This window comes from Oryzias latipes, chromosome 18, assembly GCF_053564925.1.
Source record: "Oryzias latipes strain Hd-rR chromosome 18, Olatipes_Hd-rR_3.1".
NCBI classification, from domain to species: domain Eukaryota; kingdom Metazoa; phylum Chordata; class Actinopteri; order Beloniformes; family Adrianichthyidae; genus Oryzias; species Oryzias latipes.
Genome location: NC_136254.1, coordinates 14,306,514 through 14,329,380, shown reverse-complemented (window position 1 = coordinate 14,329,380; position 22,867 = coordinate 14,306,514). Strand labels below are relative to the sequence as shown.

The window sequence follows — 22,867 nt, the reverse complement described above, 5'->3', positions numbered from 1 at the left end:
GTAGCAAAAGAACAATAATAATAAAAAAACAAGCCGATAAAAGACTAAAATCAAAAACCCAAAGTATTTGCAAAAGATTAGGGTTTCAAATAATCCAGCAGTTTTAAAGATGAGACTTGAAAGATAGCAGCCATCAAACTACTTATTCAGCAAAGACTCTCAAGAGCACAGTTCAAAGGGAAAAAGCCACAAATGTCAACAGGACAAGATGATTCAGAAAGGAGATTCATATAACACTGAGAAATTGGAAACCCATTGACTATGACGAATAAAACCTGCCCAAAAGAGGAGAATGCTTTTGGGGAAAGCTTTTTTATTAGCATCAAAAGGAGATGAAGGAACAGAGGCTGGGTTTCCTAAACGGCAAACTGGCTAAAGCAGAGTCTGTGACACAAGGAGGAATGTCAACCCCCACCTTTAGATAAGTTTTGACAGCTGAAAATGGAGAAGGGGAGGAGAGAAGCAGGCAGAGCTGCTATTTTTAACGTCCATTCATGCAGGCCAGAACCAGTTAGTGAAGCTGTATTCCCACCCCCTAAAAGGGACCAACTTTCTGGATCTCTCCATTCTGCCCCGCGAGAAACTTCGGGAGGCCTGACCCCTGTTTTAAGAGCAGGAGACACGGCCTGTCTAGAAGAAGTTCTTGAACACGAGCACTGTAATCAAAGAGGAAGACAAAAAACCATAGAAACCTTTAAACCAACATGGCTTTGCTGTGCTACAATAAAGGCTGTGGACAAACGTTTGACCTCAACAACAACAAGGATGGTGAGATCTTGTCGCCTAGAATGTAATATTTCTTTACGATGGCTTGTTTTTGCTGTTGCTATTTTGGCTGAGAACTTGACACAAGTTTCACTGAGTGTGAGGTATAAAGCAGAGCTCTGTTGATTTGTCCTGATTAGCAGCAGATTAGCTTCAATATTATTGAAAAATACAATCTCACTCTATTTTCAATGTCAATAAAAAAATGCAGCAATTTTCCTTTCATCTAGCACCCACCACCCATCCTTTCACTAACAGTGAAGGAGATAAAGCTTTTCATTTTGGAAAAGATCACTTGTGACCACATTTGTCTTGATGTGCAAATCAAATGTAAATTGATCTAGTAAAATATGTAAATTAATCATAAACAGGCAAAAAATATGTACAAGGCCAGCCATGAGTCACGATTCCTCTCATTAGGGAGTCGATTAATGGTCCAGAGCCCTGTTGCATGCCTGTATCTCCATGTGAGAGGAAGTCTCATTTTTTGAAGAGGGGCCATGATGTCCTTACATGGGCCGCGTATTCCCCACCCTCCGGCCAAACTGCAGTGGCATGGAACAGCTGCTACACCCTTTTTTTACACATGTATGTCTCTCTGATGACTGTTTTTCGCTCACCAAAACAGACTCCTGTCTCTTCCATCCAGGAGTTCCCATCTTCCATGATGCCCTGAAGGTAAGAAAAGGACGTTGTTCTGTTTGGATCTGATCTGGCTCATGACACCCAACTGTCTGTTTCTTTCTCCAGGGATGGTCCTGCTGTCGGAAGAGGACAACTGACTTCTCAGAGTTTCTCTCCATCAAGGTGACAATTTAACATCAAACACAGCGCTTTACTAAGAAAACCCCCCTGTTTGGGCAGCATGGAGCATAAGGGAACAGAGCTCCCGCAATACCTCAGCAAGAGTCGAGATGATGGGAAAATATTCAGCTTCTCTGATAAAACTTTAATCAAGCGGAAGGGATACCTTGAAAACTAGTTCAAGAGGGATGCAGGGATAGCTGCCCTCATTTCCATGAGTTTGTGACTTCAATACCTTTTTTATACACTCAAACTTTAGTTATTCAAGAGTGAAAACTTTTATTTATTTTTTTAAATTATATTTTATTATGCTGTATTTATCCCACAATGGGAAATTTGTTCTCCGCATTTGACCCATTCCTGAATGGGGGAGCAGTAAGCTGCAGCCCAACCGCGCTTGGGAGGCAGTAGCGTTAAGGGTACTTGCTCAAGGGCCCTCACCGGGTGATGTTAATTGCTCGCCATTGATATTTTGAGGGAAGTGACTCAAGGACATAAATATAGGTTGCTATTAGTACCTAATCCCTACCAGTTCTTGTGTTATGGGTCTTTATATTAAAAGTAGATGTCCTTTATAACCATTCATATATTTATATAGGGATGTTTAGTGCTGTCGTGGAATTCTTTTTTTAGTGTAATTAATTAATTATGACCTGTATTTAGTTAGTCTAATTAATTTAATTTTAATCTAACCTAGTAATGGCTATGAAAAGCCTCATTTGGACATATTTTCAGTTCAATGTATGACATTGTGGCGCAGTGAAAGATCAAAATACGACTAAAAAGTGGCTCTAATAGGCTTTTGAAACAATAGCTTTACAACATTTACTATTACTCCTTTTACTCCTGGAGGTTATTTTAAATCTCAAACAATTAAGAAAATGTAATATATAATATAAATATATAAAAAAATATATAATATATAATATATAATATATGTATATATATATATATATATATATACACCAAATGTGCTCTAATTTAACACATCAAAAGAGTAAGGACATTTTACCATGACAACTCATTAAGTAGTCTGCTTTGTGTGAAAAAGGATTTTGTTTTTATATTTTCATAAATTACCATAAGCAGGATAATGCCCTTTGAGGTGTGCATTATCAGAGTTGAATTCACTTCACAAAAATAACCGTCGGACGGAATCATGTCTCCATCGCCAAGTAATTTTTGATATTGGGCAACTCGTCGGAATTGATCCCCTACATAATAGATAATAGTTAGCATCATATTGTTTAAAAGTAATTATAATGTAAAACTAACCAAACTGCCAAAACTCTGTTTAATTCTCTGTAATTAATTAATCGCTATTACCGCGATAATTAGAAATCCTCAAACATATTTGATACATGCATTTCTAAGACCCCTCTCTCATTAACATGGTCCAAACACATCAAAATGGCTGTTTCCGTGAAATCCCAAAAACACTTTCTTGCCATTTAAAAAAAACCTTTTTGTTGACAATAATTCATCTGTTGTTGTTCTTTTTGTTTAAATGACTACTGGCTGTATTAAAATAATGCTACATTTGTTGATAATGAATTCTATATAATCCAGTTACATCATGTTAAAAATGTGTAAATCAAATTTGAATTTGCGCAAATTAGGTGCTTTTTTCCCCCCTGAATATTCATCTCTATATCTTTGCACCTTAAACTAACATTGCTGTGAACAAAAACTTACCAAATCGACCAACATACCATAATTTATACTATCTATATCTCATTAAAGTGCTATTTTTTTTGTTTGTTTGTTTTAAAAACTTAATTCCTAATCATTTGAGTTTTCTGTTAGTCATTTTGTGTTTATAAAGTATAGAAGTGAAGCAAGACACCACAACTTATCTTGGACTCTCCACAAAGTATCTCTAAATATCTTCTTTTTTTAAGCATTCTCAGAGGTCTTTTTGTGGGTTTCTTAAACTATGGCCTGTTTTTGTAGAGCTTCACTTATTCTTGAAGTAAATGAAATCTACATTTTAATAAAATAAAATTCACCTGACAAAGTTGAAATTAAGATTCCAGTAAAAGTAACTTTATTTTAAATTGCTGACATTGCATTTTTTTCCAAGTCTTACACTGACAGCAGTTGTCTGGAGAAATGGTTTGCCTCTAACTGCATCATGTTTCAGGAGGAGTGGTTACACCTTGAGCACAATGCAATAAGCTGGAGAAATTGCATTCTAATATGACATGACCACTGGTGGCTTGAATGCAGGGCTGCACCCACGGTCGCCACAGCAACGAGAAGCCTCAAGAGCCTCTGAGGGCAGAGGTGTGTTCGGATAAGGGCAATAGTAGGCATACCAACTGCCAAGAAATTATCTACCAAGGCCCCAAATCTGCTGAAATGTTGCAGAAAGAGAGACCCAGGTGTGTGTTTATGATTCCCACTCAACTTCCCTGTTTTCCAGCTTTAGTTTTCTAATTTATTTGTTTAAAAAAAAAGGTGAATTTGTAATTTTGCACCATACTTGCAGAGTTCATGGAGAGGCCAGCTGCTGGGTCACTCAAGTGATTAATGTAGAGTTATTTATTTTGTCAGTGATTAATGATTTTATTTAATTATTCATTGATAATATTTAATAATCTAACTTCTTTTGATTTAATCAGCATTAAATATGAGGTTCTATTAGGTACTTTTATGTTATTTACCATTACTGGGTCTGTAGAATTGTTATAGAGAGGAAAACTGTTATTTATTCCTATATTTAAGGCAATGTTACATCAATAATTGTGTGTGTGCATGTAGTTCAGATGAGCCTATGACAAAGCTTCCCCACAAAGTGTCAGCGTCTCTGGTTCAGGTTCTTGAGAAGCTGGACATCAACAAGACCTCCAGCAGCGAGACCAAAGGTCAGCTCTCTTTTTTTTTACTAAAACTTTATTAATTTCATGCATGGAAATTCATGTATCTACATTGACTGTATATGAGAATCAGACTGAATGACTCCTCCCCCATTACGTTTCAAACAGGAAGCTCCAAAATGCTGGCATCCATATCACAAAAAAGTGGCAACTGAATTGACTTAATTTTGTTAGAACTGTAAGCACGTAATTTTCAATGGGTGGCGTTACATTCACTCGACTCAGTTCTCATATACAGTCAACTGTCTAGCAACTCATGACACCCAGGTAAATCAATAACTTTGAAGTAATCAGCAAAAGAAGACTGAGTAAACAGACAAAAGCCCTTTTCATGGTGTATCCCCCATAAACACAAAATAGAGTTTTTTTTCTTGTAGCTTTAAATCAATGTTCATTGTTTTGTACACCAAATTCTTAAATATAAAAAAAATTGAATCTGCATTAAAATCTGCTAATCAATTTTTTTAAGCAGTAAACTGAAGAGACTTATGAAAAAAGGTAGAAGTGTTGTACTATCATAAAAGATTTTTTTGTTGCAATTCAATCTTTTTGTTAGTTTTCTTCTGTGTATTTATGTGTGTTATTAGGCATTTTATTAGTCTGCTGCAATTAATTTAAACTTTACGTTTCATAAAATGAGCTATAAATTTATTGCAATCTGTAATTCAGATTAAAAGGGCAATATCTGTTTTAAATGACATAAATTAAAGGGTCTGCAAGATCTGATTAAAAAAGTGTAATTAGACAAAATGTCCTACTATAATACAGTTTAATGCTATAATTTTATAACATATTGTCACTGTTTTTAAAAATGTTTTTTGTCTTTTCTTAAAGAGAGTCAGACTGTTATGAAAGGTACCCGCTGCAAAAATGCAGGCTGCAAAACGGTGAGTCTTTCATCATTTTTTTGCAAACTTTTATTTACACTCATTTAGTGCAACACAAAGACATCAAACCAAGAAGACAATGTAGCTTTACATGTATTTTAATAATGGCATATAAAAGTGGGCAACAGATTATATTACTGGATTTATGGTATAATCTCTACACTGAAGAAGCAATGGGTGACAGAGAGTAAAAACTTCCTCTAAATGGTAGGTTGGTACCAGAATGTGTAAGACTGACCATCTGCTATGAGTGATTGTGGACAGGACAGGAAAGAGATAAATACATTTTTTGTTGGAGTCTGAACTAAGAACAGTTTGGGAAAAAAACAGGACTGTTAAATTTCCTCATCCTGATGAGCTGTGATCACAGTTTAAGCTTTCAACATCTTTCTTATTCTACTAACCTTAATGTCTACTAAAGACTCAGTTTTAAGCAAATAATTAATGTTTATGGACATGTCTAGATGGAACTGTAATGTTTAAAATTTATGACTGTGACATTCATGAAAAAAGCGTTTGTAATCAAACATCTGACACTAATTTTTGCTTTAATAACAACTAAATAGGCTTGATGCTTAAACTATTTGGCTAAATGTTTCCTATAATTTTTATAATTTCCTATAAGGAAAATATGTTGACACAGAAGTTTTTTTCTTCCTTCATCAAACTGTAAATGAAGGCTTAAATGCTTACTTTCTTTTTAAAGTTTGAAATCATTTCAATGTGCCTTGTTTGTGATTAAACAAACAGTTCTCTAGCCGCTAAGCCATGTTAATGTAGTAATGCAGCTAAAACACAAAAATCTTCACATACCCATTTAAAAAAACACAGAGATCCCTGTGAGAACTCTAAACAATCCTCTGAAAATTTACCAGAAGGATTGATTTAGGTCTTATTACTATTTCTGTGCCTAAATATAGTCTATCAGTTTTCTGCTTCCATCCTCTGGCAAAGTTTCTTAAGAGCTCCATCTACTGGAGCAATTCATAAACATCATCTATTTGTCCTCATTTGTTTTCTAAAGTTTTTGCATCAGGTGCCTACTACAGCTAGGGTTGGGCGATGTCCCTTAAATTGGCCGTTGACGATGTTTGCCGTCAACCATCGGGATGGACGATGACATCGTCGGGGGGGGGGGGGGTATTTTTACATTTTTCGTTCTTATTTAACTGCTATTCGTTTTTTTGCTTTTTTTTCATTTTAACTAATGACTACAGCTTTGTGTTTGATGGGAAGGGGGGGGGGGGGGGGTACATGAGCGGTATGTGTGGGAGATTTAAGACTGCGATCCGTCCCGCAGCTCTAGGGGTACAAGCAACCGAACTCAGAACCGGGTCTAAAAGTGTGTGTCTGAGCACAGCTCGGATCGTCAGCACACACAGCGGTTTGAGCTTCAAAGCAGAAATGTCGCTCAGTCCTTAGAAAACATTCAAACAATCACGCGGACTTGTGTTTCCAGTTGTGTCCCGACTAAATAAAGGCTGATGTTATTCTTACATGTTTACGTGCAGCCAGCAAGCAGCACCACCCAAAGCTAATGTTGTTAGCCCGTGTTACCATACTGCTAATCCTGGCTTCGTTCAGAAAAAGCACTGACCATACGGATTAAAATTCAAATGATGAGCGAACAGGTGTTTCATAATAACCGTAACATTATTAAAGGCACGTTTAGAAGATCGTCTCGTATATTACCGAGCTGACATGTCAATGTATATAGCCGCTCGGCGCTGTTTAAAATTGTTTTGTATTGAATTGTTACATTCAATAAAGTTTGAAAAAAAAAGCCGCTCGGCTTATCCTTCCGGTTTTCAAACCCTACTGCGCATGTGCGGATGATTTATTCCGACGGAAAGTGTGACCTTAGTGAACGTTTTTATATTCTGAAAACATTTTTCTGGGCCCATGTACACGGTTGGAGTCTAATCCGACCATTGATCCCATCAAGATATTTTGTACATGTAACCGCGGCTTATGGTGTCGACGCGCAACGTGGCGGGGGCGTGGCATCACGATGGTGGTCTCTCCATCGGGATGTCAGTCACCCATCACGATGGACGATGATATCGTCCATCGGCACAACCCTAACTACAGCCTTTTGTTCTTAAAACTGTGATCAGCTTCTAAGATTGCAGAAAGCAGTGGAAGGAGACTTACGTCAAAACCACCTGTGATTTCAAAATTCTGCTGACATAAAAACATTAAATAAAGCCAAAAAGGAGGATTTTCCTTTGTAGTGTTTTGTCTTATTTCCGAAATGTTAACCGAGGTATCACATCACTGAATGAACAAATAAACAAATCCTCTTTTCTGGAGTGTGTAATCTGCCTAAATAAGGTGGTAAAGTTGCAGGAGACATGTTGAAGCAGGAGGCATGTTGAAGCAGAACAGTCCCCATGAATGTTAAATTTTGTCTGAATGAAAGCCTTTATCCTCCAAACATCAAAACTGAGACAAAGACGAGAAAACTACTCTTTGGCGTGGTTGTTATCTTTATTGATCAGATTATCTTGATGATGGTATACAGCGCATCTTGATTCTGTGTTTAGATCTATCAAGGATCAACAACTGACATGGAGGCCTGCACCCACCACCCTGGAGCCCCCGTCTTCCATGAAGGGTGAGATAAGAAAGCTTTCTGATGCACGTTCCTTTGTTCTTGATGCCACGTTCTGACCGGCCTTGTGTGGCACCATCAAGAACCTGTATTAAACTTTTAGTATATGGTGTGCACACTGGACTGTTGTTACCCGACACTAGCAGGTGTACCAACAGTTGGAAAAGGCTTAGTGTGAAATGTCGAAGCTGTGCAAATCTTGTGAATTTCTTTCTTTCACAGCTCAGTTCTGACATATGACAGACTTAGTGTCATATAATTCCACCTGGGCACAAACCATAAATAATTACTCCTCTATGATCAATTTACAATTGCTTTGTAATTACATGTATCAAAAAAACGCTACCCATACGTTACTAACAAATCTGATTGGTCAAAGTTTAACTTGTTTAACTGTCAAAGGGCATTCAATGGCCGCGCATTTTGTACATTGAGTCAGAAAACAGATTTAGAAACGTGAGAGCCCAAAACTTGCATATACGCACATTTACAGAACTTTTCATTGGATGTGGTCGTTTGAACACGTGTTTTGATCCCTGTGTAAACGTAGCATAAAGCTGCAACTTAGGCCTTGTCTGCAATTAAATAATCAATTATAAACTTTGACTGCATGACTCTGGTTTCAGTCACATATTAGATTGATTGCACATAGTTCAACAGAAATGTAAAAGCAGAGGGGAGACCTGGGTGTGCAAGCCAACTTATTTAAAGAAATATAGGGAAAGACCTTTACAACGGTAATAACAAATACAGTCAACCCTTTGGCGGTTCTACATTGCCTCTCCATCCAGGTGCCACCCCACCCCACCCCACCCCACCCACCTACAGACACACACATTGACCACATCGTTTTGCGTTCCCTGTTTTTATTTGGCCATTTTACACAAAAATTAACCAAAAAAAATGCATGAATTTTATGTACTTTTACAGGGGTGTCAGGCTCAATTGCACAGGAGCTAAAACACACTTTAGGAATGCAGTCAGAACAGGATAAACATTTATTGAACACACTAAAGCTAAACCTAACTGAAGGTAAACTTTTTCATCTTTAAAACTTAACTTTTTGAAGATAAATATGAATAAAAACAGATAGGAGTATTGATCCAAAATAAAATCAACTTAAACCTTAAATAAAACATTTTGCTCTCCATAAAAATGTATCCTGCCAAAATTATACAAACATAAACATGCTCCAGAACAGAACGAACAAAGACTGGAAATAAAAATAAAATGTGTGCTTTTCAGTAATAACAAATAAAATCATTCAGTTTTCTTTGCTCTTTTGTCCAATTTTCAGAGTGGAAGACCTGGCATTGATTTTTAGCAACAATCCAAATAATGGATTGGATTTATCTGCGCTTTTCAAGACAGACACTCAAAGCGCTTACAGTGTGTCCATTATTCATTCACTCCTCATTCATACTTGGTGACGGTAAGCTACGGTTGTAGCCACAGCTGCCCTGGGGCAGACTGACAGAGGCATGGCTGCCATTTCGCGCCTACGGCCCCTCTGACCATCACCGGGACCCTTCATGCACATTCACACACCAGTGGAGCCCCACTGGAGGCAAGGAGGGTGAAGTGTCTTACCCAAGGACACAACAACATTTTTGGCTGGTGGGAGCGGGGATCGAACCGCCAACCCTTCGGTCATTGGACGACCCGCTCAACCACCTGAGCCACTGTCGCACTGTCACAATGGGCTGCAGATCTGACTTCTTCCTCCTGAAGTCCACGATCACTTCTCTTGTTTTTTAGGTGTTTAGGACCAAATTGTTGTCTGCACACCACCACACCAGCCTCTGGATCTCATCCCTGTATGCCGTCTCATCACCACCAGAGATAAGCCCCACCACAGTTGTGTCATTGGCAAACTTAATGACTGGGTGTGTGTGCTGATACAGTCATACGTGTACAGTGTGTACAGCAGAGGACTCAGCACACAGCCTTGTGGGGAGCCGGTGTTTACACTCAGGGCTGTGGAGAGATGAGGACCCACTCTGACTCTCTGCACTCTGTCAGAGAGAAAGTCTCTGATCCAACAGCAAGTGGTGGGAGGAAGTCCAATATCCAACAATTTTGCTGACAGTCTGTCCGGCAATATTGTTTTAAATGCAGAGCTAAAGTCGACAAAGAGCAGCCCCGCATTACTCCCTTGTGTTTCCAGGTGGGAAATGGTGGTGTGGAGCGCTGTGGCAACGGCGTCCTCTGTCGATCTGTTAGCTCTGTATGCAAACTGTAGTGGGTCGAGTGTAGGTGGGAGGTAGGACATGATGTGACGTCGGACCAGTTTCTCCAAACACTTCATAATCCCTTGTGCTATCCTAGGCACTTTAACATTGGGAGTTGGGTCATCTAGACCCACCAGACAGTGCGCTGAACCTTTGTTCTTCAATGATTTGTGATCTTCACTGGTGTCCATGGATTACATGAAATCTTTCCACCTTTATCCACCTTTGTCAAGGTAGGGAGAACACGTCAATGGAAGGGTGGGGGTCATCTAAGATAGCACAAGGGTTAAAACAGGTGTCAGAGCTACTCGTCGGTAGTCAATGAGGCTGTTGTGGCAATTCTGGCTGACTTCAGGCATATAACAGAAAAACAGAAAAAAGAAAACCAACGCAGATCTATTTTCCCCAAGCGCTTGGCCGGCACCATCTTTAAATTGCTGACCCTGGGCAGCTGCCCATACTGCCTGTACCCAAAACTGCTACTGCCTTTATTGATTATTTTTACAAGAACACCAATTCACTGGTGTCAGAGACTGATTTCAATCTCGTGTCGTAATACGTAGGTATAAATATTGGAGCTGCTGCTGCATAAGAACCACAGACTTCAATGCCTTCATGGACCAGAAAGGCTGCACCACAGGGAAACACAGCTGGGTTCCAAAGCAGGTACGTGCATTAAGACCCAACCAGTGACAGGTAGATCTGAAGCAGTTGCCTCAGAGACTAAAGAAGAGAGGAACAAATCAAAAGGTGAGACAGGATGTAATGACCATTGTTGTTGTATTGTTGTAGTCTAGTGGGCACAGTTTTTTATTTTTTCTTAACACACAAGAAATTCAAAGAAAATAGTCCTGCAGTAACAGGGACAGGGAGTATATTTTTTTCAAGATCCAATCCGATCATCTTTTGTAAAGCATTTCCAGTGGTCTTTTGATAATGATTTTGCTGTTTTTAGCTAAAACTTAAAAAACCTGTGTCGTGTTCTAGGACACAGTATCAGCAGAAGGCAGGATATCATCAAAAATTATTTTTTGAGTTGTTAGTGGGACTGTTGCCACGTGCCCTCCCCTCTGCTGAGAACTTGGAGCAGGCACCTTGTGCCCTGCCCATCCTATTTTCTACGCGACAAATATACTCTTTTGCAAACTGTTTTTTTTTCATCTGCTCCTGATTCAATAAATACTCAGAAATTGAATTTTGAGCTTTAAATTTAAAGTGGGCTTTAAATGTTATTTAGTCTCATCAAGCTGTGTTTATACCAAATGCAGTTCGTGCAACAAATCTGTGTCGGCCGCCCCTCTTTTGCCACGTGGTAAATTCTCTGCTCGCCGCCTGTCCAAAAATGTGTCCATAAGCTTGAACCGTGTGAAGCCGCGTGTGGGAGGAGCTACCAACTCAAATTTTTTAGCCTGATCGCTACATGGATAAAAAATGGAAGTTCAGGAGGAGAACTATTGGATTGATCCACCATATTGGATGTGCATTCTACCAGCTGATCAAAACACTGAAAATGTCAGAAGTTGAGTCCCTGAATGGTTGATGCACTGCAGCGACCTCTCCAAAGTTTGAATTTTTAAACTTTGTGAAATTGCGCCGTGCCATTCAGACCGCCGCTCTGCACTCGTCGCTCGAAATGCGCCACAGGATCTCAGATCTGTACCATTGACTTAAAATTAAAACAGTGGCTCAGGAGCGGGTCAGCGCTTTGATCCCCGCTGTCCCCAGCCAACTGTTGTTGTGTCCTTGGGCAAGACACTTCACTTCCTCCCTGCCTCCAGTGTGGCTCCAGGCAGGCAATGTGTATGAATGACCCGGAGATGGTAAGAGGGACCCGTAGGCGCAAACTGACAGCCACACCTTTTTCAGCCTGCCCCAGGGCAGCTGAGGCTGCATTAGTAGTTACCATCACCAAGTATGAATGAGGAGTAAATGAATAATGGGAAAATTGTAAGCACTTTGAGCTCCTGGAAAAGCACAGATAAATCTAATCCATTATTATTCCACTTTCGGCTTCTCCCATCAGGGGTCGCCACAGCGAACAAGTCACATGGTAAATTTGGCAATGTTTTACGCCGGATGCCCTTCCTGACGCAACCTTCTCAAACCGGGCTTGGGACCGGCTCAGAGGTAGAGAAGGGAACAGGGAGCAGCCCGGAGTCGAACCCTGGTTTCATGGACGCCGCAAACCAGCACGAGCTAAACCAGCTCCCCAATCCATTATTATTATTATTATTATTATTAGTATTACTATTAAAACTGGCAGCCTCTCCTGCGCGAATTGTGTTAGGTATGAATGCAGCTTGAAAATCTGCTCGCCATTTCTGACTGTTTGCATGTCTTCCCAGGACAAGAAGAAAGTGGCATGTCGACATGACTGGCATCAGACCCGAAATGCTGTTGTCATAACAATTTATGCCAAAAATGCACTTCCTGAATTCTGTACAATAGAGGCCAACCAGACAGTGGTGAGTAACCCAAAAATAATGGCACTCGACACGCCAAATGGTTTTGATGCTTCAAATATTCAAATGGTTTTGATACTTCAAATATTTGCCTTTTCCACATTTCATAAAATTGTCTGCTTGCAGGACTGATTTATAAGTGTAGCATCAATGGCGTTTTACAAATCTTGCATTTCAGTTGTTAGCACAAATAGGTTTTAGTGGTATAGGAACTCTTAATCTTTGGATCTGGAACTCTTTTTCACCTAACTATGACATTTTTTGTCAGAGATGAAAAAAATGTTGAGGTGTTACAAAAATGTTCTGTTGTGTCTCACAAACACTGCAGATGCTGATTGTGTCTTTAGACTAACTGTTTTAATAACTGAAAACCAACTGCATGACAACAAGCTATTTAGTGATATTTACCAGCCAGTGATTTATTTAGTCATATTCCACATGTTCCATTTTTTAGCATCATCTTAACCTTGTAAAATAATTTTGATAATCAAACAACTATTTTAGAAACATATTAAAAAGCTTTGTCGGTTCATGAATTTCAATGAAAAAAAGCAGGACAGGTGTCATCCTCACTCAGTTAACACTGCAAAAATGGATTCTTAAGAGGGTAAAAAGACTATTGTTTTAATTTCTGTCTTGATAAAGAATTTTTGCCAGATATTTGGCCCATTTAAAGATTTTTTTTTTAAATGTAACATATTTTTCACTTACTTCTGGGGTTCCTGTTTTAGCAGTGTTTAAATATTCACATAACCACAAATCCTCCTTTCATCAGAGGAAACTGGTGAAAAAGAATGTATTTCTTAAAGAAGAAATTTAATTTAACCCTCCTGTTATATTATGGGTCAAACTGACCCGGTAATGCTTTCTTTTACAGTACAGTACTTACAGTGTACTTAAGTGGTATTTACATGGTACTTATTGTGTAACTACTGGGTGCTTACATGGTACTTTCTATGGAATTTACTGGGTACTTACAGTGTGTTTACATGGTACTTTTTTTGTGTCTAGTCTGTACTTACATGGTACTTACCGTGTATTTATGTGGTCCTATTTGTTTCATACCTATGTGATACATACTGGGTATTCATATTATTCTTACTGGGTATTTACATGTTGTGCAAAGGTGTTTTTGTGGTACTTACCACATGTATGAACTAGGTAAGTACAAATAAAGTACCTTGAATTTAAGTCTGAACTTGTATGTTTCATAGTATTTACTATGAATTTACCACAGAAACTACCCCTTAAGTACACTGAAACTGGACTGTAAAAGAAAGTCAGCCCTATTTCCACTCAACTACATGGTACTTTCATTACTAAATACTGGGTATGTTCACTTGAATATTACTTGGTACTTACCCCTTAAGTGCAATGAAACTGGGCTGTAAAAGAAATTCAGCCCTATTTCCACTCAACTACATGGTACTTTCAGTAGTAAATGCTGGGTATGTTCACGTATTACCTTCCTATACAGTGTACATACACACTTGGTCTTCCGACCTTACCAAATGAGACAATGCTAACTTGTTGGTAAAGGTGAAGTAACTGCATTGTAAAAACATATTCTGGCCTGATTACTTCTTGTAACATGAGGCAAATGTAAAGAGAAACAAGACAGCAGTGAAAACAACAATCTTTAATGATACACTTCTGCAGCATGCAAAGTGTCAACACAATGACATTTTTTTAAAAGTTCTCAACGAAACAGTAAAAAGGAGCATTCCAAAGAACACATTATTGGCCTGAGGGTCGTGTTTTTTGTCTGTCAAAATTCCTTCAGCAGAGTTTGGTAACAGTGCAGGACTTCTTCAAGGTTTGTAACTGCAAGAAAAATCACAATATGAGCTAAAATGAACATAAAAAGCATAAAGACTTTGATGAAGAACAAAATATATTTTACTTATTTAATCATTTCTGTAATGAATTTGATAAATCTCTGTGAATTCTTTATTGCTTTGACTGCAATGCTTGAAATCAATCAATTATCCTCATTTATAAACATGACAGATTATTCACATCTCGATATTTTGTTAACATAAACAAAAACAACAAAAAAGAAAATAAAGAAAAAAAAATCAAAATTGCCATATAAAATCTAATTTGTTTAGACAAAGAATGACAAAAGTAATGTTTTAATTGGCAATTGCTGTGTGTATTTCTTCTTTATAAATGTTATTCGCACCTACAATTTGCATTAGCATGAAAAACATGGCAGTGTAAATAAAAGGAAAAAAAGAAATAACAAGGCAATTTCAAATTCAACACAGTTACTCACAAAAATATGAGCTGTTTTAAATGTTTCAAACAATTACCTTCACTGTTGGGTGGTATTGTTGTCTCTATCATATTTGAAAAAAAAATAAAATAAAACCAGAGAAAGAAAAGAAAATGGGGAGAATGCAGTTAAACTCTTCATTCATGTAAATAATATGTCCACTTAGTGGATTTAATTTACTTTAGCTTACTCTCCTGTGACTTCACGGATTCTTCTGGAATGTCTTCACCATGGCATAGCTCTTCTGAAGCGGTAAAAAAGACGGAAGTACATCATCATTATTTTAAATAAACGGCTTTCGACTTCTGCAGCATACAAAGTGTCAACACAATGACATTTGTTTTAAGTTCTCAACAAAACAGTAAAAAAGAGCATTCCAAAGAACACATTATTGATTATTGGCCTGAGGGTCGTGCTTTTTGTCCGTAAAAATTCCTTCAGCAGAGTTTGGTAACAGTGCAGGACTTCTTCAGGGTTTGTAACTGCAAGAAAATTCACAATATGAGCTAAAATGAACATAAAAAGCATAAAGATTTTTATGAAGTACAAAATATGTTTATATATATATATATGTTTGGGGCTGCACAGTGGCGCAGTGGTTAGCGCTCTTGCCTCACAGCAAGAAGGTCCCCAGTTCAAGTCCCAGCTGGGGGACATAAAAAACACAACATCAGTGGGGGACCTTTCTGTGTGGAGTTTGCATGTTCTCCCCGTGCATGCGTGGGTTTTCTCCGGGATCTCCGGCTTCCTCCCACCGTCCAAAAACATGCTTCATAGGTGGATTGGCAACTCTAAATTGTCCATAGGTGTGAGTGTGAGAGCAAATGAATGTGTGATTGAGGATATTCTACCCTGTGAAAGACTGGCAAGCAGTCCTACGCCCAAGTGGCCGGGATAGGCTCCGGCAACCCCGTGACCCCGAAAGGGAATAAACGGTAAAGAAGATGAATGAATGATGAATGAATGAATGAACAAAATATGTTTTACTTATTTAATCATCTCTGTAATGAGTTTAATAAATCTCTGGGAATTATTTATTGCTTTGACTGCAATGCTTGAAATTAATCAATTATCCTCATTTATAAACATGATGATAAATTATTCAGAACTTAATTTTTTTAAAATATTGTTCTAAACATGAACTTGTTTTAATATATAATGTCAGGAAAATATGTAAAACAACAAGGCTAAATATTTACTTTTAATACTTAAAACATCCCGAGTGTGTGTTTTTGTTAAGTAGGTCGGGGCGAGCAAAGATGCAAATTCCCAGCGCACTTGAATGCAGCATAACTACCCCCATGGTGAACGTGCATTAATCCGGAGATCCTCGACGCGCTCAACGGTTTGAATTTCTCTTCATTTGGCAGGTAAGCCAGTGTTTTGTTTTTTTAAATATTGGATACATTATATGTAAATATTTAAACTGATCAAACTTTATAAAGAAGCTAACCTCATGATTTCAAGCCGCTCTCTCTGTATTTTAAACCTGACGTAAGAGCATGTCTGCAACCTTAATGCAATAATTTTAGTTATTTAAAAATGTATAAATTTTCAAAGTTTGTAATGAAAATCTACAAACATTGTTGTTACTTACCAGGAGAGAGGCACCTGTTAAACAAGCACGTAGCCTAAATTATAAAGTCTGTGGTTCTGTGCTCGTTTGAGCGCACATCTTTCTGGGAAAATCAAAGAAAGGCGTTTATTTAAAATAATGATGATGTACTTCCGTCTTTTTTACCGCTTCAGAAGAGCTATGCCATGGTGAAGACATTCCAGAAGAATCCGTGAAGTCACAGGAGAGTAAGCTAAAGTAAGTTAAATCCACTAAGTGGACATATTATTTACATGAATGAAGAGTTTAACTGCATTCTCCCCATTTTCTTTTCTTTCTCTGGTTTTATTTTATTTTTTTTCAAATATGATAGAGACAACAATACCACCCAACAGTGAAATTAATTGTTTGAAACATTTAAAACAGCTCATATTTTTGTGAGTAACTGTGTTGAATTTGAAATTGCCTTGTTATTTCTTTTTTCCTTTTATTTACACTGCCATGTTTTTCATGCTAATGCAAATTGTAGGTGCGAATAACATTTATAAAGAAGAAATACACACAGCAATTGCCAATTAAAACATTACTTTTGTCATTCCTTGTCTAAACAAATTAGATTTTATATGGCAATTTTGATTTTTTTTTCTTTATTTTCTTTTTTGTTGTTTTTGTTTATGTAAACAAAATATAAAGATGTGAATAATCTGTCATGTTTATAAATGAGGATAATTGATTGATTTCAAGCATTGCAGTCAAAGCAATAAAGAATTCACAGAGATTTATCAAATTCATTACAGAAATGATTAAATAAGTAAAATATATTTTGTTCTTCATCAAAGTCTTTATGCTTTTTATGTTCATTTTAGCTCATATTGTGATTTTTCTTGCAGTTACAAACCTTGAAGAAGTCCTGCACTGTTAGCAAACTCTGCTGAAGGAATTTTGACGGACAAAAAACACGACCCTCAGGCCAATAACGTGTTCTTTGGAATGCTCCTTTTTACTGTTTCGTTGAGAACTTTTAAAAAAATGTCATTGTGTTGACACTTTGTATGCTGCAGAAGTGTATCATTAAAGATTGTTGTTTTCACTGCTGTCTTGTTTCTCTTTACATTTGCCTCATGTTACAAGAAGTAATCAGGCCAGAATATGTTTTTACAATGCAGTTACTTCACCTTTACCAACAAGTTAGCATTGTCTCATTTGGTAAGGTCAGAAGACCAAGTGTGTATGTACACTGTATAGGAAGGTAATACGTGAACATACCCAGCATTTACTACTGAAAGTACCATGTAGTTGAGTGGAAATAGGGCTGACTTTCTTTTACAGCCCAGTTTCATTGCACTTAAGGGGTAAGTACCAAGTAATATTCAAGTGAACATACCCAGTATTTAGTAATGAAAGTACCATGTAGTTGAGTGGAAATAGGGCTGACTTTCTTTTACAGTCCAGTTTCAGTGTACTGAAGGGTAGTTTCTGTGGTAAATTCATAGTAAATACTATGAAACATAAAAAGACTTAAATTCAAGGTACTTTATTTGTACTTACCTAGTTCATACATGTGGTAAGTACCACAAAAGAAACCTTTGCACAACATGTAAATACCCAGCAGTAAGAATATTATAAATACCCAGTATGTACCTCATAGGTATGAACCAAATAGTACCACATAAATACACGGTAAGTACCATGTAAGTACAGACTAGACACAAAAAAAGTACCATGTAAGTACCCAGTAAATTCTATAAAAAATACCATGTAAACACACTGTAAGTACCCAGTAAATTGCATAAAAAGTATCATGTAAGTACCCAGTAGTTACACAATAAGTACCATGTAAATACCACTTAAGTACACTGTAAGTACTGTACTGTAAAAGAAAGCGTTACTACTGACCCGTTCTGAAATTTAAGAAACTAAGCAAAAAAATAAATTGGCACAATTAGTGTAATTGACTTATAAAACACATTATTCGGTAACACTTTTTGTAATTTAAATAGAAACAAACATTAATGCTGTTCCTCAGAAACGACCATAACCTGAGGGTTAAACGTTCACAAATGACATAAATTTGAAATAAAACCTGTTTGCAAAAAAGCTGTAAAAAAACAACTTTTTTCCTTATTCTCAACAGCTCTCATGTCAAATCCAGTTTGACAGAGAAAAGATTTTCAAGAGGAACTTCCACCTCTGGGGGGTGAGTATTTAGAAATGACCTTCCTATAAAGCTGCAACAAAATAAAATATACGGTTTTATACTATTTACATGCAGATCATGAGGTCTGCCTCATGCTTTGTGCAACAGGAAAATGAGACATGTGTTTTCAAACTGCTCTGAGGAAGAAGTGGGCTCAGGGTACTTCACTTTCCTTACATCTTATCCAGTGCTTTTTACTATTTACTTATGATCACATGCTTTCCTCAATCTCATTTCACTAGTTTTATTAAAAAAATAGAATGAAAAAAATAAAAGTTGGGATGTTGTATAAGCCAGCTTACAATTTAAGAAAAGTTCTTTTAATGATAAAATGTATTTTATGGCAAAGTGATTACCTCCATCAGGAAATTGTTTTCTTGTTGCTCTTTTTATGAAAAATAAGTGAATGCAGGCTCAAATCAAAGCTAATCCATGTCAAAGATTATGAAATCAGAATGAATCGTGTTTCCAGAAGTGGAGAAGAAGCTGGCCATGATGCTTGGTCATGAGTGGGTGTAAAGTCCCTGCTGGCAGTTACCCAAAAAGGAACAGCACTCACATTGTTGTTGTTCACCTTTCGGCATATCCCTTGGGGTCGCCACAGCAAATCAGCTTTCTCTAATTGGCACAGATGGTTTGGCAGAGATTTTTTACGCCGGATCATGCTCTTCCTGACACAACCCTGTATTTTATCTGGGCTGGGGTCCACCACAGGTAGACCCAGAGTTGGGGCCCTTTGTGGCTTCATAGTTAGGCAGCAGGTTCTTTATTCCAAAACAAAATGTAACTCTGGGTTTTGGACAAAAATTAGTGATAAGGAAGATAAAAATCAAAAACAACTTGCACTATGAATGTCATTGGGATTCTTCTTTTAGCCAGTCACTATCAGATCTTCCAAAATGATAAAAGAAAGGAGTGTAAACAAAACAAAAAAGAGAAAAAGGTAAAACAAAAGGAAAAGAGTACACAAAAATAACTACAGCAGGTGCTCTGTGGCCAGAACTGAAACAGGGATGATGGCGGAGGTGAACACAGGCCACATTAGCTTCGTCGAGCACTGCTATAAAACACACATAAAATGCAACGACACAGTTGTATAAATCAAAATACTAGTTACACCGGACATCTTAGAACTGAATAGATTGTACAACAATTACAGTCAACATAACTTTTATTTTTACCTTTTAATGTCTGGTAATGGCTCTTAACCCTTGTGCTATCCTAGACACTTTACCATTGGGATTTGGGTCATCTAGACCCACTAGACAGTGCGCTGAACCTTTTTTCTTCAATGATTTGTGATCTTCAATGGTGTCCATGGATTACATGAAATCTTTCCACCTTTATCCACCTTTGTCATGGTAGGGAGAACACGTCAATGCAAGGAAGGGGTCATCTAAGATAGCACAAGGGTTAACGTCAGGTTTCAACCGTCTTGAATCCTTGCCGAAGATCAAAAGAATTGTCCAACAGTTTTCACTCCTTACCCAGAGTTCACCACTTCTTTGCTGAACTGGTCATTGAAAATGCAGGGAGCACCCTCTAGTGGCATAACCATGTTCCTACGTATTTCTCCACTTCACAGCTACACAGAAATAAAAAAATGCCACAAAGATCAATTGAGAAAAAATGTTATCAGGAATATTATTCAAAATTGATCAATATTTGAGGCAGCTGCACATAAAATCATCAAAGGGTTTTTAAAGTAATTTATTTAACCCTTGTGCTATCCCAGGCACTTTGACATTCGGAGTGGGGGTCATCTAGACCCCACAAGGCAGTGCGCTGAACTTTTTTCTTCAATGATTTGTGATCTTTACTGGTTTCCATGGATTACATGAAATCCTCTCCACCTTTATCCACCTTTGTCATGGCAGGAATAACACGTCAATGTAAGGGTGGGGTCATAGGATAGCACAAGGGTTATACTATTTGTGTTTTAGATTTGAATATTCAAAACATAAATTTAACCCAACCAGACAAAAAACTGATATTGTAAAAGTGGTCTATGCGTTCATGTCGGCTAATGTGATGTGTGGCTTTGTTTGAAATGTTTTGATCTCTTTGTTTTTAGGTTATTGATGTCAATAAAAGCTCTGTCAACCTGGTCCCTTCCAAAGTAGAAATAAGCCTTCACAAAGCTGACCAGGTGTCCTGGGGCAAACTGGAAGACACGAACTACAAGCCCGAGCCAGAGCCTGTGGAGGAGCCGGACAACGAAATGCCAGAGTCATATCAACCGGACTGGGACATTGCAGATGATGACATCAGTGACTCAGATGAAGAGTGGGCTTACGACACTCCAGAGAACAGAAGACAGGAGAGCAAAGAGGATCAGGAAAAGATGAAGATGGAGGAAACCATGCAGAATTTGAAGAGGAAGCAGGTGGAGGAGGAGATGAAGAATGCAATGAGGGAAAATCTGAGAGCAGAGGAGGAGAAGAAGAGGCTAGAAGAGCAACGGAAGCAAGAGGAAGGATTTGAAGATATGCCTGATCTTGAGGACCATGATGCAGATGTAGAGTGATTGTTTAAGCATGATGAAGAAAAAAAGTAGAAAATAAAACAAAACATTTACGTCTAAAGTTTTGTCATGGATTCTTTGAAAAAAATGTATTCTGGAAGTAATTTCTAACATTACAGGTTTGTGGGATGAAAAAAAAATTACGATGTTGCTAAAACCCAAGAACTGGTCTTTTCTGTTTGTTTTCATGTCATCTTTTCTCTGAGTGAAGCTAAAGTGGAATTTATCACAAGTATCGACAAAAACTGAGACAAACAGCCCAATCAGTCCTTTGAGTTTTTCTGCAATCGATTGTTCATTGAAAGGTCTTATTAGAGAATCAACTGGTGCAATGATTCGCTGCTGCGGTCAACAGTTTTGTTCCTTAAGAATCGCAAGTGCATACATGTGAGCTTTTCATCATTACAAGGTCTCTTCCGACTCTTTGTTCTTTACTGAGGCCTCTTTGTGCTTCAAAAGAAAAAAAACAACACTTGATTTAAGCATTTGTAATGTAACTGTTTTAACATTTTCACACACATCTGTATCATAAGCTTTTCTTAGGCCTAGGGAAATATGTCAGGGATTTTGAATGTTAACCCTAAGAAAACTAACACAAAAACGTTTATTTTGGGAGTCGGGTAGGAGAGGAAAAAGGAGCCTCTGAGCGCAACATGGTCATAGGCCAGCAGGTGGAGCAGCATTCTCTGCAGAAGAGAGGAAAGTTTTGTGTCAAACCACACTAATGCATAATGACTGTGGGGCTCACTTTCTTGTCCAAGGGATGCTCATGGCAGTAGGAGTCCAAGGCAAAAGAAACTGAAGGATTGCAAGAGGCCTAACCACAGAATGAGAAGCATCATCTTGTTGGGGTTTTGCTTGACATCAGCAAGTCTCTCCTCTTCAAGATCCATGGGGAACAAAAGAAATTCTCAACTCCAAACACTTCTTTACCCTTGTGCTATCCTATGACCCCACCCTTACATTGACGTGTTTGAGAGGGTTAGAGAAGCAACAGGTAGAAATGGCCAGGTCGACACCTCCTTTTCGACATGGCATCGATTTTTTAGTATCCGGAAGTGTCACTCAGTAGTGATTTGAGCCTCATTACTTCACACCACTTGCCGAGCACATTGACAATCTGTCAATGGTCGAGCTGTCTGATGCGCGATTTGAACAGAATAGGTGCAGCATTTTACCCAGGCTTTATCACGGACCAAAAATTATTGCCAGTATGGGTTCATTGTTGTGAAATCCTGGCTCTTCTTAGCCCTACTGCTATCCTAGGCACTTTGACATTGGGAGTTGGGTCATTTAGACCCCACAAGACAGTGCGCTGAACCTTTTTTCTTCAATGATTTGTGATCTTCAGTGGTGTCCATGGATTACATGAAATCCTTTTCACCTTTATCCATATCCTCCCTACCATGACAAAGGTGTCATGGTAGGGAGAACACGCCAATGTAAGGCTGGGATCATAGGATAGCACATGGGTTAGAGATTCGGCTGTTTTGGATTGGCTCACTAAAAACAGCCTCCTTCGGGTCCCAAATGGCTGTAGAGTTTTTTTGTTGCTCTATTTAATTTATTATCAACAGTATAAGATTATTCATAAAATAATAAATAATATAAGACATGGGTTTTTATACATATAAGTGTATAATACGTTTGTTATTTATTCCTTTCAGTTAA

At 38.0% G+C, this 22,867-nt stretch overlaps 1 protein-coding gene and 1 long non-coding RNA gene across 2 annotated transcripts; both read left to right on the top strand.

Annotated features, from left to right (window-relative positions):
• Positions 1-535: 535 nt before the first annotated feature.
• On the top strand, positions 536-21,257 carry zgc:92429 (cysteine and histidine-rich domain-containing protein 1). Its single transcript, XM_023966334.2, has 11 exons — positions 536-768; positions 1,394-1,443; positions 1,516-1,572; positions 3,799-3,953; positions 4,333-4,436; positions 5,283-5,335; positions 7,882-7,952; positions 10,744-10,846; positions 12,526-12,645; positions 18,610-18,672; positions 20,747-21,257. The coding sequence occupies exons 1-11, from the start codon at positions 705-707 to the stop codon at positions 21,197-21,199; spliced, it is 1,293 nt and encodes a 430-aa protein (XP_023822102.1). The 5' UTR covers positions 536-704; the 3' UTR covers positions 21,200-21,257.
• LOC144987055 (uncharacterized) lies at positions 16,163-17,488 on the top strand. The gene is made up of 3 exons (XR_013650918.1): positions 16,163-16,290; positions 16,670-16,733; positions 17,366-17,488. It is a non-coding gene; the product is annotated as an uncharacterized LOC144987055 (long non-coding RNA).
• Positions 21,258-22,867: the final 1,610 nt, after the last annotated feature.

What these genes read in the sequence shown, in the direction of transcription:
- zgc:92429 (XM_023966334.2), top strand. Translation starts at nt 705, where the DNA reads ATGGCTTTGCTGTGCTACAATAAAGGCTGTGGACAAACGTTTGACCTC. An exon ending in AAAATGCAGGCTGCAAAACG is followed by an intron (nt 5,336 to 7,881) that starts GTGAGTCTTTCA and finishes TTCTGTGTTTAG; the next exon opens with ATCTATCAAGGATCAACAAC. An exon ending in ACAGCTGGGTTCCAAAGCAG is followed by an intron (nt 10,847 to 12,525) that starts GTACGTGCATTA and finishes ATGTCTTCCCAG; the next exon opens with GACAAGAAGAAAGTGGCATG.